This window comes from Acanthochromis polyacanthus, chromosome 5, assembly GCF_021347895.1.
Source record: "Acanthochromis polyacanthus isolate Apoly-LR-REF ecotype Palm Island chromosome 5, KAUST_Apoly_ChrSc, whole genome shotgun sequence".
Classification (NCBI taxonomy): Eukaryota; Metazoa; Chordata; class Actinopteri; family Pomacentridae; genus Acanthochromis; species Acanthochromis polyacanthus.
Window position 1 is genome coordinate 7,139,796 of NC_067117.1, and position 16,810 is coordinate 7,156,605.

Here is a 16,810-nt window from a genome sequence, read left to right on the forward strand (position 1 = left end):
TCGCCTGTTGTGTCCTTGGGCAAGACACTTTACACGCCTTGCCTCCAGTGCTGCTCTCACACTGGTGTGTGAATGTTGGTGTTGGTCGGAGGGGCCGTAGGTGCGGATTGGCAGCTGTGGCTACAAATGTAGCTTACCACCACCAGATGTGTGAGTGAATGAATAATGGATCCATTGTGAAGCGCTTTGAGTGCCTTGAAAAGCGCTATATAAATCTGATCCATTATTATGACATTCTAATGTCTGATTTGAACCTTTCTCCATTGCATGTCTGCCTGTCCCAGGTTCATTCGCTTTTTGCCTCACTTTCCATCACTCTCCCCCTTTGCCTTTTTTGCTTCCTCTGACAGTGGGGCTCTTTTTCTTTTGCCTGGTAGAGCTTCCACATTTAGTCTGGTTGTTCCACCATCCGCCAATTCAGCTACCAGGGGAAAGCTACCGATAGCTATCAGGGAAAATAAAATTGCTGTCCTCTTCCTGTTTTGGTTGTAGAACTGTACATGCAGTTAATTTGTGCTGTAAATCGAGCTTTCATTTTCCAGGGCGGTTTTGTGTCCACACAGAATTACATGGTGAAAGTGAGGCTGACAGGGAGCCAGAGGTGTCACTGTGTAGCCGTTACATTGTGCAGGCAACATTTACGTCACAGTGATGAGTTGAGGCAAAACAAAAACTTGTCTATTGCTCCTTTAGCTTATCGCCTTGTTCATATTGTACGGAGTTGAGCACATTTAGTGCATCTAAAAATAATGCTGACGTTGTGAAAGTGTATGTTTCTAGTGCTGAGAGCTGCATTAGAATGTGTGGTTCTATATTCCTTCTTTACACTGACCTAGATAAGTTGATGATGTTCCCCCTTTTACCTGCAATGGTCTTCAATCCTTCTTGAAATGCCTTTAATTTAGCACTCCGATCTACTCCCCGGATCTGGGCCAAGTTGTACTTTGAAAATACTTTCTGTTTGTTTTAGTGTCTTCAGGTGTGGGTCTTCCCAGGACACAGGAAGGTGTGTGCTGTTATTGACAATGTATCTGGCACTTTGTGAGAAATAAATCCCACCCATCTGCTGCCCCAATTCTTTAAACACTCACAAATGTAGCCCTCCCCAAGGAAAATCGAGCATTTTCACTTTCTTGCTGAAGACTTATTGTGTTCCTTTTAAATGCAAGTTATCTGAAAAAAATGCACAGGAGTGGTATATGTATTAAATATAGTAGTGTCATGCCAGCATATTTTTGCTTTCCCCTTGCCTCTGTTTTTTGTGGCTAAGTATGGTTAAAGTGAAAAAGACATATATGCACTGAAACAGCAGCTTTTTTTTTTAGTGATACAGGCATGGTTCCTCTATGCATTACTCTTAGAAACATCAGATAGAAACAGCTATTAAGTGTCGATATTTCTGGTTTGTGTATTTTAATCAAAATGCCACTTAATGTAACCAGAGAGCAATCTGTCTGCATCAATCATCTTCCGCTGAAGTCTGGTTGTTCTGTTGCTGTTTCTGCTCTGAGTCTGTGGTGTGTATCCCTGCTGTGAAACCTCTAACCCTGTGGGCACAAAGCTCGGTTCCTCTTTCCTTCAGAGCTGCTGGCCCGTAAGGACATTCTGCTTACTCTCAGCAAGGGAATGGATTAACCGGCAAAATAACATAGCTTTATTAAATCACAGATCTCCCTCAGACCGTCTCTCCCTCTGTGGCGTCAAGTTTGCTTAACAAGCCCCCTCTGAACCCGTCTGCCCTGATCCTGGGCCCCTGATAAATTGCAGCCCCAGTCTTAGTGCCACTCTGTCTCTTCATTACAAACTCAGATTCCACTGAACCATCTCACAGTATTGTGCAGCACGTGGATGGATGCTACTTTTATTTTTTTTTAAAAGATAAGTAAATAAACAAGATAAAACATATGTGCATAAAGGCATGTATACACAAAACAAATTAACTTTTCACAGCATTTCTGAAAACTGCTCATGCACCAGCCAAAATGACATTAACTTGCCGTTAAATTTAACACTCTGTTATTCACTATTTTTTGGTACTCTGTTACTCTATACTTTACTTTCCAAGCCTGCTGTTATTTAAAATGAAGAAGCTGATGGTAAAATTGCTTCATTTGCCTCAACACAAATGAAAATGAAATGTAAACAAGGCTGACAAGCTGCCACTTTGAATCACACTGAGAAACTCTACACAAACCTATAGATGGAAAATTGAGTTTCTTTACATGTCGTGCAGCAAAAGGAAATGCAAAGATGGAAAGCAAAGTGGAAATATCTGCAGCTGGACCTTCTGTTCACTCTGTTTTTGTCCTCTGCCAGATCCTGTTCAAGTTTCCGTCACTCTCACTTTGTTGAATTAGGATAATTAACTCTCCTGACACACTATGCAAAGTAATCAAATCTGGGCTTTGGCAGTATGTGAATTAGTTTAAAAGTGTGATTCGCTGTGCTCTGCCCTCTTTCTCTCTCTTAGCCTCTCTCACACCACACCTAACACCATCCGATGCTGGCATTTATCCATGATTTTAATAAGATGGGCTATAGGAATGATGAACTTATCTAAATCATACAGAACAGGGGAAGTCTTCCCTGGCAGGCTAATGCTGCCAGAAGGAGGCACACATTAATCAGTGAAACACTGGGGATACTTAAAGCTGGCATTTATTAACTGCACATGACCTCACAGATTACTGAAACGAGTCATCGCCATGCTCTTTTTTTTTTATTCACACCCATGCACACATGCCTCAGAATGGGCACAAACGCCACAATGTAGAAGTGGAAACAGGATTCTGGTCATATTTCTCTGCTATAGTGTCCTTTTGACAAATTCTTGAGTGTGATTTGGTTCATGCTGCACAGTGGAGTAGTGGTTAGCACTTTCGCCTTGCAGCAAGAAGATCCACGGTTCAAATCCCGGGGTGGACCTGGGATCTTTCTGCATGGAGTTTGCGTGTTCTCCCTGTGCATGTGTGGGTTTTCTCCGGGTACTCCGGCTTCCTCCCACAGTCCAAAAACGTGCTGAGGTTAATTGGTTACTCTAAATTCCCCGTAGGTGTGAATGTGAGTGTGATTGTGTGTCTGTATATGTAGCCCTGTGACAGACTGGTGACCTGTCCAGGGTGTCCCCTGCCTTCACCCAAGTCAGCTGGGATAGGCTTCAGCACCCCCTGCGACCCTAGTGAGGATAAAGCGGTGTATAGAAAATGGATGGATTTATTTGGTTCATAGTATCTGTAATTTTTAACTAAGAAGACCTTCAAGCATTAACCAGTATATTGAGATTAACAATCATAGAAATTACATCTATATGTGAACTGTTGTTTGAAGCTATGTTCCTAACTACTAATTTCTTCATCAGTTAAATGGAAATTAGGGGGCTGTTATTTGTTGGTGCTTCTGGTGGGCGGCTGCCTAACATCTTAGACCCTGGTTGTGCTGGTGCACCAAATGCTTACATATAGGTGCACCTAAAAATTTTTGTTGTGCCTTCTAGCACTAAATAATACATTGCAGACAGGATTCCTATGTGCAGTGATTATTGGTAAACATTTAGCTATCATTTTTGAATCCTCATTGCTCCAGTCATGACAGAGGATGAGTTTTTTTTTGTTTTTTTTTAACCATTTCAATTGGAAACATTGATGCCGTGAGAGCTGTTCCCAGCCATACTTTGCCACACTCTTTTCAATAAATGCAATGCACAATGCTGGTCGTTTATCACATCTCAGTGTTTTTCCACAGGCTGTAAATTTCCTCGTGGTGTGGGTGGCACGGTGTGACTGATGTGCATGTACAAACTCATACAGTTTAGAGGTGGACAGTTTATCCGAATCCTGAGTTACAGCTACTGTTTACATATGTCCCCTGAATGCCACACATGCAGACACATAATGTCAGTAGACATTATAATTACTGATGTTGCCTAAATGTGTCAGATGCGGCGTTACATTTTACTAAGGGTCCCTAAACACCTCACATGCACTGGTAGACATTTTTGAGACAGCTGAGCACAGAGAAGCCTCTAGTCCTCAAGCACAACAATTCAGACCGGCATGTGGCCAAAAATCACAGTGAAAAGAGTCAAGTAAGGTGTTCTAATGTCAGACCATTTAGTGGTTTTATCTACTTGGGCAGAGACAAATCTCTGGAGCTATAAGTGCAACCATTAAAAATAGTTTATCACACTGCTGAGATTTTTTGTCACATGTGCAGCTGAAATAAGCTAAACATTCCTGATAACATTCTGATAACGGTGCTGAATCTATCAACTTTCTCATATATAGTTTCATTCTATTTTGCACAGTCTCTGTCAACTGTTACAAACCATGAAAGCCATCTTTGTCTGCGTCTTATGTATGATTGGAAGGCTTATTAAATAGCCTCAGAAATAGCTTCCTTTTTGTTCTCTTTTACCTCAGTTGACCTCGACGTACTGATTTAATGCAGCAAGAGTTCCTTACGTTTTGTTAAATTATTTATGCCGTTGTTTTGGCCCAAGACATCATTCCTCGGCAGTGTAACATTGGGACATTCTTTGCTTGACATGGTTTACACAGCCAACAGCATGCTTCTGAGGTCGCTGACTGGCCAATGACATTCCAGCTGCTCCCACAGTAACCGGCAGTCAGGGGGGAGGACAGGCTGGTATTTAACTTTAGTGCATTGTTTGGTCTCTGACAAGCCGATGTAGTTTTTTGACTGCCAAGTCAAGAAACATGTTAGCAACTGCCTAACACATCAAGCTGCTGGTGTTCTGATTTGACACGGGGTAGTTTAAGACTGCTACGGTGTTTGTAGAAGAGTACATCCGGGGGACTGGGAGGGACGGGTTGATGTATGTATATTAGGTAATGAACACAATGGGGAGTATTGACTAAGCACAGTTTGAAGCCAAAACTTTTCAGACCTCATTTAAGTGAATCGTATCAAAACTGAATGGGCTGAAAATGTCTAGTCAGGATTCGTGGGGTTCAATGTAAAAGTAAAAACTTTAGCAGGAAAGCTTAGTGGCAGATCCTGCAGAAAAAGCAAAGAAACACCACATGTGCGCGCGCACACACACACACACACACACACACATTACAAAAGTAGTTTCACTGGCTGCCAGATAAGCTGAAGTAATAACGGTGCCATCTCAGCTAATTTTAGCTCTGTATTGAATGTGCCGCCACTGGTATTCATGGCAACATTGCTGGCTGAGCTTAGCTGTATATTCGGTCTGTCTGTATGGCTGTCTCACTCTTTCATTTTCTCTTTTCTTACTGCTGATCTTCGTTTTCTTCCTGTCTGTCTCTCTTCCGTGTTGTTCATTCTATTCCTCCATGCCTCTCACCCCCTCTTTACAATACACCACTCTGTTTGAAAGCTATCTCGTACGATTTGCTATGTGGGGCCACAGCTAATGCCTGACAATTCTAATCTGGGAAATACCAATGTGATCATTTCCACATCCCTTTTTGGAGAATGGTAAAGCCTCTTTACAGAAGTAAACATCTCCTTATACCTGCTGCGGTTGGTGTTTTCTCCCAATCTGTTCTGTTGTGCGGTTCGTGCAGCATGAAACGGCGTCATAAACTCATCCTTATATAATGAAGAGTAATGACTACTGGGAATATAAATCTGTTTATGTGCCAGATATGAGCACCTCAGCCATGCCTGAGCTTTCTGTGCACTCTTTTTCTGCAAAGTTTTTGTACTGTTCAGAGTGTCGCACTAGTTGCATGACTGAGACGTCCTTATCTCATAGCTGTCACTGAAGTGCCAGTCTGTATCTATTTGACTGCACCATGCTGCCACCCACAGATTTGATTGAAAAGTCTTGCAACTCTTAGTACAGTTCCAGGGTTCAAGAGACCTTCTATGGTGGCTTTCACTTGAAACAATTTTGTATCCAATCCAATTTGCATCCGCAGTCTTATGGCCTTGCCTGCCGTATTGACATTGACCACATCAATTTTGAATGGCCTTAGTCCAGCAACAAGGAAGCAGTTGGCTACCCCGTGGTACAAACATCAGTGGGTTGGCACAAGAACAAATGGACAGAAGCTCATTTCCATGAAACATTACGTATGCAAGTTGACAGCTACTTCAAAGCTGGTACATACTGGTTCCTCACTGCTTGATACACATTCTGGGTCTACACTTTCCCAGTACATCTGGTTTTGTCTACAAATGCACTTTTTTGTGCGTGTGAGTAAATGTGGCATGTAAACATGACAAATTCTTCAGAAAAATGTGAGAATTGCATTTTTATAGAGCTTTCCATTTTAGGGTCATGGGAGGTGAAAGGTTACAGAGATGCACAAAACATAACATTAGGGGAACATAGAACACAGAACACAGTGGTGGTACATTAAAGGGATTTTACACTCGAGTCCTAAATACCTCACTTGGATACCTATAGAGCTGGGTATCATTTTCGATACCAGTGCTGGTATGATACCTGTAGTTGGGTGCCATTGGTTTCGTGCAAATCTCATACCTCTCCATCCAACCCACGAACATTTTGTTGGCAGGATTTTAATCAGGAGGTACAAGTAAGTGAGTTTTTTCTAATGTGTGCTTGTACGTCTACTTGTCCATGTGAGTGTGAGCAAGTTTTTTTGTAATCGCAGGATGTATCTTTAATGTGTGTCCCAAGAAACCATCCTGGTAGGTCATCGATGAAAGAAATGCTGTTAAATCAGCAAAGAGAGAAGCCGAGTGAGAGAGAGAGTATTTTCAGTACTCTTAATCCAAAGTCAGGAAAAGGACTCTTTGTCCTTAATGATTTTTATAGATTTAAGAGGGAAATCTTTAATGGTGAGATTTTTTTTTTAGCTTTCTGGTATTGAAACAATTCACTTCCAAAATCAAACTGAGGAGGAATCGACCTCACCTTCGAAGAGAGAGGCACAGAAAGTCTAGACAGATTAGAGATTCAGGACATTATAACTGAGAACGAACACATTTTCAGAAGAAGAGGTGCGAACTCGAAGACACTCCTTATTGTGCTGACTCAGAGGAGACACTGCATGTTTATCGTTTTCAGCACGTAGGTCATGCCCTTTGCTGCAGCAACTTAAGCCCCCTTTTAGACATGCACTGTAATCCCTAAATGCTTATGGCACCATGTTGGAAAAGAAACTGAATCTTTTTTCCCCACAGATGTTGCTATAGTAATTTCTTTGACATGTTTGTACAATGCTCACCTGTGGATAAATGTAGTTTCTTGTGCAGTTTATAGACATGCTTACATTTTAAATCGTATGTAGCAAAAACGTGGCGTAATTTGTGAGTTCTGACTGCACAAGAATTTTACTTTTCAGATTACACTGAAAATAGACTCCTGTGAACCAAACACAATACAGTAGTTTTATAAGAATGGCTAGAAATGGCTCGGTCTAACACTGAAATGTGAAACTCATTGTTTCTTTGTGCCAAGGACGAGATAACAAGTGAACCACCTCCCGCCTTGCTTATCATACATAACTTCTTTCGATAGCTGTTCTCACGTGTTAGTTGCCAGCTGTGTGGGTGTTTCATTTGTAGCGGTCACGTCCTTTGAAAGAGTCAACATGACGCTTTTCCACAACAGAGACCTATGTGTGAAAACTGAAAGCCATTACTTAAATTGACATGAAACAAGCTGTGTCCACAGACAGCGAGTAGGTAGGTGTACAACTCTTGACCCTCTGACCAGTCTCTGAGACACAGTGTCACCTCCTGATAGATGATGATGGATGAATTGCTAGCGCTCTGCTTGTAGTGGCATAAACCCACAAAACGGAAGGAGCCATCCCACTAATTCACAGCTCGATGTTTTAACAAAATAACTGCATGGCTGGCTGGCCAGCTGGCTGGCAGAGGCTCTATTTAGGGATTGGTGGAAGCCCCCCTCTCTCACTGCTGTTGTCCTGTGACTCCTGTACTTGCCCTCTGGCTACATGCCTCTTGTACTGTGCAAGGAGAGCACTTCACACTTCCCAGTGAAACCAGAGCTGCGCCTTCAGCCTCCTGCCTGGCCATGTCCTCCGAGCTATTTTTGCTCTTGCTGTGGCTACTTCTGCTAAACCCATACCACAGCCTACTGGACTGGTGCTGAGGCCATGTGTTTCCATCTGTGGTGGTGGTGTGTGTAGGTGTATGTACACGTTTGTGTGAGTGGTAAAACTGCATTTACAGAAATGTGCACCCAACAAGTCATAGTCACAATATGATAACACTTGATTATATCCAGCAAAAAATGTGTAATCATGGGGCACCCCCAAAGCTTTGAGGTTAGGATGCTGACCACAGGCCACAGATTCCCTGATTCCAATTCAGGCGGGAGGTGTCTGGCAGCTGTCCAGTTTAGCAAATTGAACTTGTTCCACTGCATCCTGTTGATGCTTGATCAGAATAGGGTCTTGGAAGTTCAGCGATCAAATCAACATCTTGGACGACTGTCATTTTCCCCAAGATGTTCCTGATTGTCTGAAGTTTTTGCGATGGGGTGGGGTGCATTTTCCTGCGGGGGAATGCCAGTGACATTTGCCATGAAGAATTTATTTGCATGAAAGAGTGTGCTTGTTCTGGGACCATGTTTATTTGGGTGTCTAAGTCTCATCAACATGAACGCCAAAATCCAAAGTTTTCCAGCAGAACACCACATAGAACCAATCTGATCAGTGTTATCCACTTCACCTGCCGTTAGGCTCTTATAATATACCCATGGAAAGATGAAAAATATTTATTACAGGGGAACTGGTATAGGTAGACGACTGAAAAGTGCAGCCTGTAAATAAAGTGTTTTATTTTGGGGACGTCCAGTGTAGTTGTGCACTCTAAAACCTCCTGGACAAGAAAAAGTGCAACAGTTCATTTATTTATTTTTTAATATGATACTGAATAAAAATCCTCAGATATTTAGAATTTGGCTCCTCCAGCTGTGCTTGGAGGAAATTACATCCCCTCTCTGCCTCCAGCTGTTATTCACGATAAGCCCACCAACGCCAGAATCAACTATAGACACAGAAATCCAACATAAGCCTGATTTTAAGATGATCAAATATTTAATGTGGCTGATTTCTTTTGCCACATTAAGACTTTTTTGCCAACATTAAAGAGCATGACAGGATATAATGATCAAGAGTATGTTGACAGATTCTTTAGAGACAGACTTCTGTACCCTTTTTAAGGCGTTCCTAAATGCTACAGTTTGCAACTCATCTCCAAACCTGGAGGCTCCATTTTCACAAATTTCTTTTCTCGCCCTCGTTTGTCCTCTGGTACTTCATCTGCCTTCTCTCTTATCTAATTCGCTCTCTCACCCTCTGTCGCTCTGCTTCAGTGAAGTACATCAAGGAGATGTCTGCCTTCTTTAAAAGCTCCGGGTCCCCTGGAGCAGCCCTCCCGTGGGAGTCTCCCCCTTCGACACCGCAGAGGGTCCCTGAGTTCTCGCCTCCTGAGTTGAAGGAGCCCCGCAGCATCCCCCTGAAGATGTGCCAGGTGTCACGAAAACAGTGCCCCCCAGACACAGAAAACAGGTACTACATGGTAAACGTTTGCTGCTTCACGAAAATAAAGAATTTGATTTGGTTCATACAGCTCCCAGGAAAAAAAAATCTGGTTCCTATCTGAAAATAGCGAAACGGCTGTGAAAGATTACTGAAAAACGGACATCTTATCGTGGCTTGCTCACACATTCTCCTTAGTATCTGAAACTTGCTCTTACCCCTCAAGCTCTACTCTCGTTGCCAGTTGCGTTTTGGTTCTCTAACTCCGACCTTTTTCTATCTCCATCTTGCTTCTCTCTCTCTCTTCCTCTCATCTCATTTGCCAGGTATTTTGAGGTGGTTTCGTCCAACAGAAAGAACTCTGTGTTCCTGCGGGCAAAAGACCCTGCCATGGCCCAGTCCTGGTACAATGCCATCCAGGCTGGGGCTGCCAGCCTTCTACCACGAGTGAAGGAGGCGTTGAAGAGCATGCAGTCTGGCATGGAGGTCAAACATCTGGGCTGGATTACAGAGCAGGTGTGGAAGAATGCAAGTGTACATTGTGATAACTGCAAACTCCACTACAATATTCTTTGTTGTAACAGTATTTTTAATAATGCTCTTATTTGCTCTTTTGTGTTACACGCTTTTGTGCTTTTGCATTAGGTCTTGCTAGGAAAGTTTTCCACTCAAAGGAATCTGAAAAGCACATTCACATATACCATGTATGCGTGCAAACTACCTAATCCCAGGCTATATACTAGGCCTAGCTAATATCCACTGGCATTTGCTATTTACAGTGGTCACATTTTTAAAATTACCTTTGAAGCTGCTTTTCCAGATTACCCTCCTCAGAGGTTTGCCTAAATGCTTTTTTCTGCTTTAATGCTCTAAAACCCAAAACCTGCCAGCAGATTTTAACAGCATGTTTTCTTTAACTAACTGTCAAAATGACATATAATTGACAAAAATGTAGTTACTTTCTGGTGGAAAAGAAAACAGATTAAATATTGAAGTCATAGAGTCTGCAGTATGCAGAGCTCCCATGCTTTTCCAGGACCAGCAACAGATGTGGGCTTCTGGAAGAATGCTGGTAATTCCATTTTTTAAACAAGTCCACAGTGAGTAAAAGTACAACAGGAGCAAAAAATGCCTGGAAACTGCTTGGGGCTCAGATGATTACACCATCACTCTTTTGGAATTATTTTTTAAAACATTCGTCACAGGAAAATTTTCTTACACAGTGTTGGGCAGCTGTCTTTTTCCTTCCAGGCCAATCAAAGTCTGTGAAAAAGAAAACCAGGAAGAACATCATTTGCAGATGTAATTATGAACACATATTTTATGTTTGCACAACTAATCATGTACATAAAAACAACCATAGTTACTGTAACAACATTTACACTAAAAGCCGTGACCCTAAACACGGAAATGCCGAAGAATTTCACGTGCACAAAAAGAAGGTAACCTGTATTTTAGAAGCTCTGAAGTGGAAACGGTGAAACGGACCCGCATCACAACGGGTGATATAAATGATTTGTTAAATGCTGATGTGAGTGTCCGTGTTCGTAGGTGTCTCATGGCCCAGAGAAACCTGTGCTGGCTGTGCTGACTGACAGGGATCTGCTCCTGTATCCTTCCTTGCCTGAAAGCAAAGAAAGCCTCAGCAGCCCCACCAAGAGTCACCCACTCATCACCACAAGGTTCACATGCACATATATACACAAACACCACACACTCCATATTATGTTCTGGTTTTTCTCTTCCTCTTTCTCCTCCTTTTTATATAAATACGCTCACATAACATAACACATACTTATCTTGTTTCCGAACAGCTCTGTCCTCCACCACAGTTTACAGTTAGCGTTCGTTTCCCTGGCTTGCACGTACTCACTCTTTCCATAACTGGACTATTGGACATTTTGCCACACAGCATCACATTCAATTGGAAAAAATGAGTGGAAACAGAATCTATGAGTCATGTGTTTTTCTTCCTTTTTCTCTCTCTTGCGTATTTAGGATCTCACTTTCCACTTCAGTAATAATTTTTCTGCAGCATAATTCACTCATGGTTGCATTGTTTGGCTATTAGTCTTAATTATCTTTCTTATCTGTGTTCTTCTCATGTTTTCTCCTTCCTCTCCTCCCTCCCCTCCAGGCTGGTCCACTCTGGCCCGGGAAAAAGCTCCCCTCTCCTGGACTCTGAGCTGTCCTTTGGGCTGCGTTCAGGCACCAAGCAGGGTGTGGAGACTCATGTGTTCAGGGTGGATTCTGCTAAAGAGCTGTCCACCTGGACTCATCTGCTGGTGGAGGGTTGCCACAATGCCGCCGAGCTCATCAAGGAGGTCACCACGGGTACAGAGATTCTATGACCTCAGTTAATATTCTCACGTTTGGCTGCACAGTTTCTCTAACTTGGAGTAGAAAATTCAGATATTTCTGTGAGCTTTCAGAGGTCCAAAGGAATTAGAATCATTTAGTCATCTCTAAGTGTGAGTCTAACCAGAGCATGACACCAACAGGGTTCAAGATCTGACTCCTGCTGGGATCACCTTTAGTACAAATGTGTCTTCTCGTGGTGATGCCGTTTTTACTGAACTGTATGTCCCCTACATATCTGTGATACTAACACAAGTTGGAGTGTCTGCCCCTGCTAGCAGTCCACAGTAAAGGCTTGCTAGTTGCTGATTAGTAGCTAAATGTTTAATTACAAACACATTTAAAGAGAAAGTGCCTTCACAGCACAATGTTTTGACCAAGAGAAGGTCGTGTAGACTGAACATTTTTCTTTCACTATCAGCTGACAACACAAACAACATTCTAAATATGAGAAAAAACAGAGAAACGTAAAATATAACACTGCTATCAGTTTAAAATTGATAGACGGGGTCTTTTACATGAATGCATGATGAGTTAATCTAATTTGTTCTGTTTTTGACGCTGCCAAAACTGGTTGTTAGAGCAACTCAGGACAACATGCCTGTTGTTCAATCCGCTAAGAATTAAAATAGCTGATTGTATCAAACGCTTCAGTCAAGTCTATGAATATACCTCAAATCTGTTTCACCCAAACAATTCCTGCTCGGGCACAAGACGTGCTTCTATTCAGTGGAGACTCACAAACATTTCAGTCCAAAATAGTGGCCCGTCTCACAAAGCAGGATTAGTGTGTTTTATTGTTCTTTACACAGTGATTCCAGACACTCTGCTTCTCCGCAGAATGTCCCCAATCTCTAAAGATTTCTTCTGGTTGTATTTTTATAAAAGATTTCAATCGTGTTTTTAGAAAGGAAAGCTTTTTTATAACAGATTTTTAGGAACAGATTAAATAAAGACAAAACATTGTTCATCTCAGCCACAGCTGTGTATATGCTGTCTTTTCCCATATCTGCGCTGAGTAAAACTCCCTACAGCTCTTTATACTTCAGCCCAGGATGGAGTCCGACTTGATGAGAGGGGTACCGTGCCACATGTAGTGCAGAGGAATAATGTCATAACGCCCTCTGCTGGTAGCATGAGGTGGTACAAACACTTTTAGGCAACATCAGACTTATGACAAGCATAAAGGGATAAGAGTTCAGTATAACTAAGATTTAGATCCATTCTCTTTTTGTAACAATATGAATGATTTAAGCCATACTATATCCTTTCAAAGCACTGAAATGTCCCGTTCAGAGGAGACTCCTGGAACTCTTAGCTGAGCTCAGTATAGAAGTCACAACAAAATGAAAACCAAGACATCCACATTTATTTGAGATGACTTTCATTAAGCACTGTAACCTCTTTTTTTTTTTTTTTTGCACTGGCAGCCTGCAGTTGGAACGGGAAAGAGTGCACCCTGGGAGTGCACATCGATGAGGGCTTCACGCTATTCACAGAAGAAATGGGGGTCAGGAAAAGCATTCTGCTCCAGCAGCCCTTTGAGCGCCTCAGAATGTCGTCAGACGATGGAGTTCGTATGATGTTTCTTGACTTTGGAGGCCCCGAGGCTGAGATTGTAAGTTAGACATATTAGTGTAGTTACAGTACGGTTAAATCATTGCCACCACAGCTGTTATATTTAATACATTAAGTGTAGCAGTAAGACTAAATCTGTGGAAATGATTGCAAGTGAATGAAGTCATTTAAAATTATATTTATCTGTAACTATAGTAATGGGAGTTGTCTGTATTCTGAGATGTGATCACAGTGTGTCTAGGATTTTGTATCTTTAAAATTTTCATTTGAAGGTATCACATTAATTTTTGCAAATCATCCAAACATGTGGTGTCCTTGCTGTTTTCAAATGCTCTCAACTGTATGTTTGAAACACTCAAATCTGCTCGTTTGTCATGAAGACGGTCAGTCAGGAGCAGCATCTGAGCCTCCTCCATGACAAATGAGATGCAGATATGATCCACATTTGGAAGTTCAGTGCATCCAAAGTTCATCATTCTGGTGTAATTTCCCTTAAAATGTCTGTGGCTGTCCTCTGAGTATTGCCTTGTTTGTTCTGTGTATTTTATGAATACTTGGGAACTGTCATCAGTATTCAAAGATTCTTTTTCTGTCTCTGCTTTTTTCTAATTTTTCAGCAACTGGACCTCCATTGCTGCCCTAAGACCATAGTCTTCATCATCCACTCTTTCCTGTCTGCGAAAGTGAAGCGACTTGGCCTCCTGGCATGATAATGACCAACCATCCACAACACCATATTGGAATACTGAGTAAAACATACAGCCCAGAAGACTCTGAAACTCCAGACGATGGGGCCCAGGAATCATGCTGACTAGCCTTTTCTTTTCAGCCTTCCTTGGCCTCTAAATTATCATCTGTGGTCAGGCACCCACTGGTCTTTCTAGTGGAATGGAGAGAAATCGCAGCAATGATGGACATTTGTTGAACCTGTAGTTGTGAGGTAAAAAAGAGATTTTAGAAAAGGCGCAAGTCAGTAGCCACTTAAGGGATCTGTCAGATCTGTCACAGTAGGTCATGACACACTAGGATGGCAAACTGTATGACAACGGCAGCCTGTATCTTAATGTTTCTAAGCTTGAAGTCCCAAACATTTTTTTTTTGTCCCATTGTTTAGTGTTTTTTCATGAGTCATGACAGGCTTTTGTCATGAGCATCCTTTCATCTTTCAATCTTTGCTTTATGCGCTGTCAGCAGCCAACAAAAGTTTTTTTTTTCCACAAATGTCCTGATTGATGTTGGGCAAACACTTTTAATAAAGGCAGCTTCGGTGGAGTGACAGGATGACGTGACTGATCACTACACGATCTATAGTCTGTGCTGAACGATGTACAGAATACAACCATAACGATATGTTTGTGTGAACGGTTAAGTTGCCTTTACCTGGAATTGTTTATGTAAGAAGCTTTTCCAAATGCCAACTCAGATACATGTTTATTGTAGCTGAACAACTCATTTTATCTTCCTCTGTCTCTCCTGAACCCTCATTTTAAACATATGCATAACCTATGGCCTAACAAAGAGTTTAACAGAGTATATTATAAGAGCCATTTTTTTATTTTGTTTTAGTTTACCCATTAAATTTGATAAAATGGTCCAAACAAAAAGATACCTACCTTCAATCTCATTTAACTGCTGCCCATGTGAAGTACAGAATCAGAGCTCTTGGTGTTTTTACCAGCAAAGGTTGTCACATTAGGGTTAGCTTAAAGAGTGCCAAATAGTTCTTCTGTCTGGATAAATAAATAAACCCACTATACAGTACAAAATAGTTTATCTGTACTTCATTTAGTCAGCAGAGGACAAAAGGCATCATCAAACTCCCTGATATTAAAATACATTAGCTCAAATAATATATGAACGATATTAAGTTGTTTACATCGTAAAATGTTTGATCATTTACTTTTTTTTGTTTGTTTGTGATGACTGAACATCTGCAATTTGGGGCCTTCTTTCTCTGTCCAACACTAAACAGACTTGTATTAATATATATTTCACAACTAAAAGTTGACTGCTTTCAAGAATAAAATGTGTTGTATATTCTTATTTAAACAAAGGTGTGCCTTGCAGGGTTGTTTGTATATAAACATGTAATAAACTTTGTTAACTTTTACTGTTGATTTGCATGGAATTAATTCATACCACATAAGTGCCGCTCTGGATTATCAGGTCTCTCATTTGCTTATTTGAAAACTGAGGTTCAACTGGAAATTTGAAACATACAATTTTATTTGCAAACCACTTTATTTCAATGTGAAAATATTTAGAAAATGATACTTAATGACCCTCTGTTTTACAAACTGACCTAAGCGTAAAGTGTGTCCTCTGGAAGGTATTGCTTGTATGGACAAACTTGCTCACATTTCCTCTCAACTCTGCAGAAGTTTTCAGCATCTTTCAGCGTTTTGTTTTGGTTTTCCAGCCTTCAATTGTTGTGGTTGATCCTCACTGCAGTAATAGACATATTTTATTTACATTACATTTTATCACTGGACCAAAGTGAGTCTGACGCCCCTGGTCGACAAGAACTACAACTAGACGTGACGATTAGGGAAGATGGTGTAACAGCAAGTACAAGGACATTTTCCTCTCTCCCAGGAGTTGATGGAGGGATAAACAGCCAAAGCAGAGTAAATGTTGCACTTAGATTCATCAGGTAACCAGAAACACGAACACAGATTAATGCTAATACTGTTGTATGTCTCCTGGATGTGTAAATAAGCAATTGCTTCCAAGCACTTTAGCCAGAGCAACCGTATTAGGTTAATGTGTTTTCAGCCTCATCCACAGCATCCATCCATCTCTCTAAATAGCTCTTAAACCAAAGTCCTTTAAGTCAGTCCTAATGCACTTCATATATTCAGCTGCGAGTTTTATATCTCATGGCCCGTAATGAGCCGTTCCACTGAGCTGCTTCTGACAGCAGATCGAGCCTTCATGCTGTCTTTATTTAACAGTCCCAGCTGGTGGTCTGACAGTTTTATTAAGTCCAGACAGATCTGTAGAGAGGAAAGAGCAAAGATGATGATGATGAGATGCTTAAGTCAGCAGGGTGCGCGACGGAGACAGTTAGGCCTGCTGCTAGCCATTGTAAAAGGAGCAAGCAAACAGTCCGCTCTCATATGCTTTTACTGCCATGAGGCAGCGTTATCAGTGAGGCGCAGATGCTGCTTGTTGCTATATAAAGTGTCAGCCTGAGTGTGTGCATACGCCTTTTAAACACATGTGAATCTGCATGTGCGTGTGCCTGAACAACAAATGGAAGCGGGAGAGTGTGGTAATAACAAACTGCGAGCTGTATATCGAATCAGAATGGACTGCTCACATTTGATCATATCTTCTCCCTCCTTTCTCCCCCCCTCCCTTCCCATTCAGGTCTCACCCCTGTTGTTGAGACGTTA

General features: G+C 41.6%; 1 protein-coding gene across 1 annotated transcript in view; it reads left to right on the forward strand.

Annotated features, from left to right (window-relative positions):
* The window catches only part of snta1 (syntrophin, alpha 1), a 33,293-nt gene extending 17,771 nt beyond the window's left edge, over window positions 1-15,522 (forward strand). Inside the window, exons 3-8 of the mRNA XM_022200880.2 lie at window positions 9,311-9,506; window positions 9,803-9,992; window positions 11,028-11,158; window positions 11,614-11,810; window positions 13,265-13,452; window positions 14,030-15,522. Of these exons, the coding sequence (XP_022056572.1) occupies window positions 9,311-9,506; window positions 9,803-9,992; window positions 11,028-11,158; window positions 11,614-11,810; window positions 13,265-13,452; window positions 14,030-14,122 (995 nt within the window). The 3' untranslated portion in view covers window positions 14,123-15,522. The remainder of the gene's footprint in view (window positions 1-9,310; window positions 9,507-9,802; window positions 9,993-11,027; window positions 11,159-11,613; window positions 11,811-13,264; window positions 13,453-14,029) is intronic.
* Window positions 15,523-16,810: the final 1,288 nt, after the last annotated feature.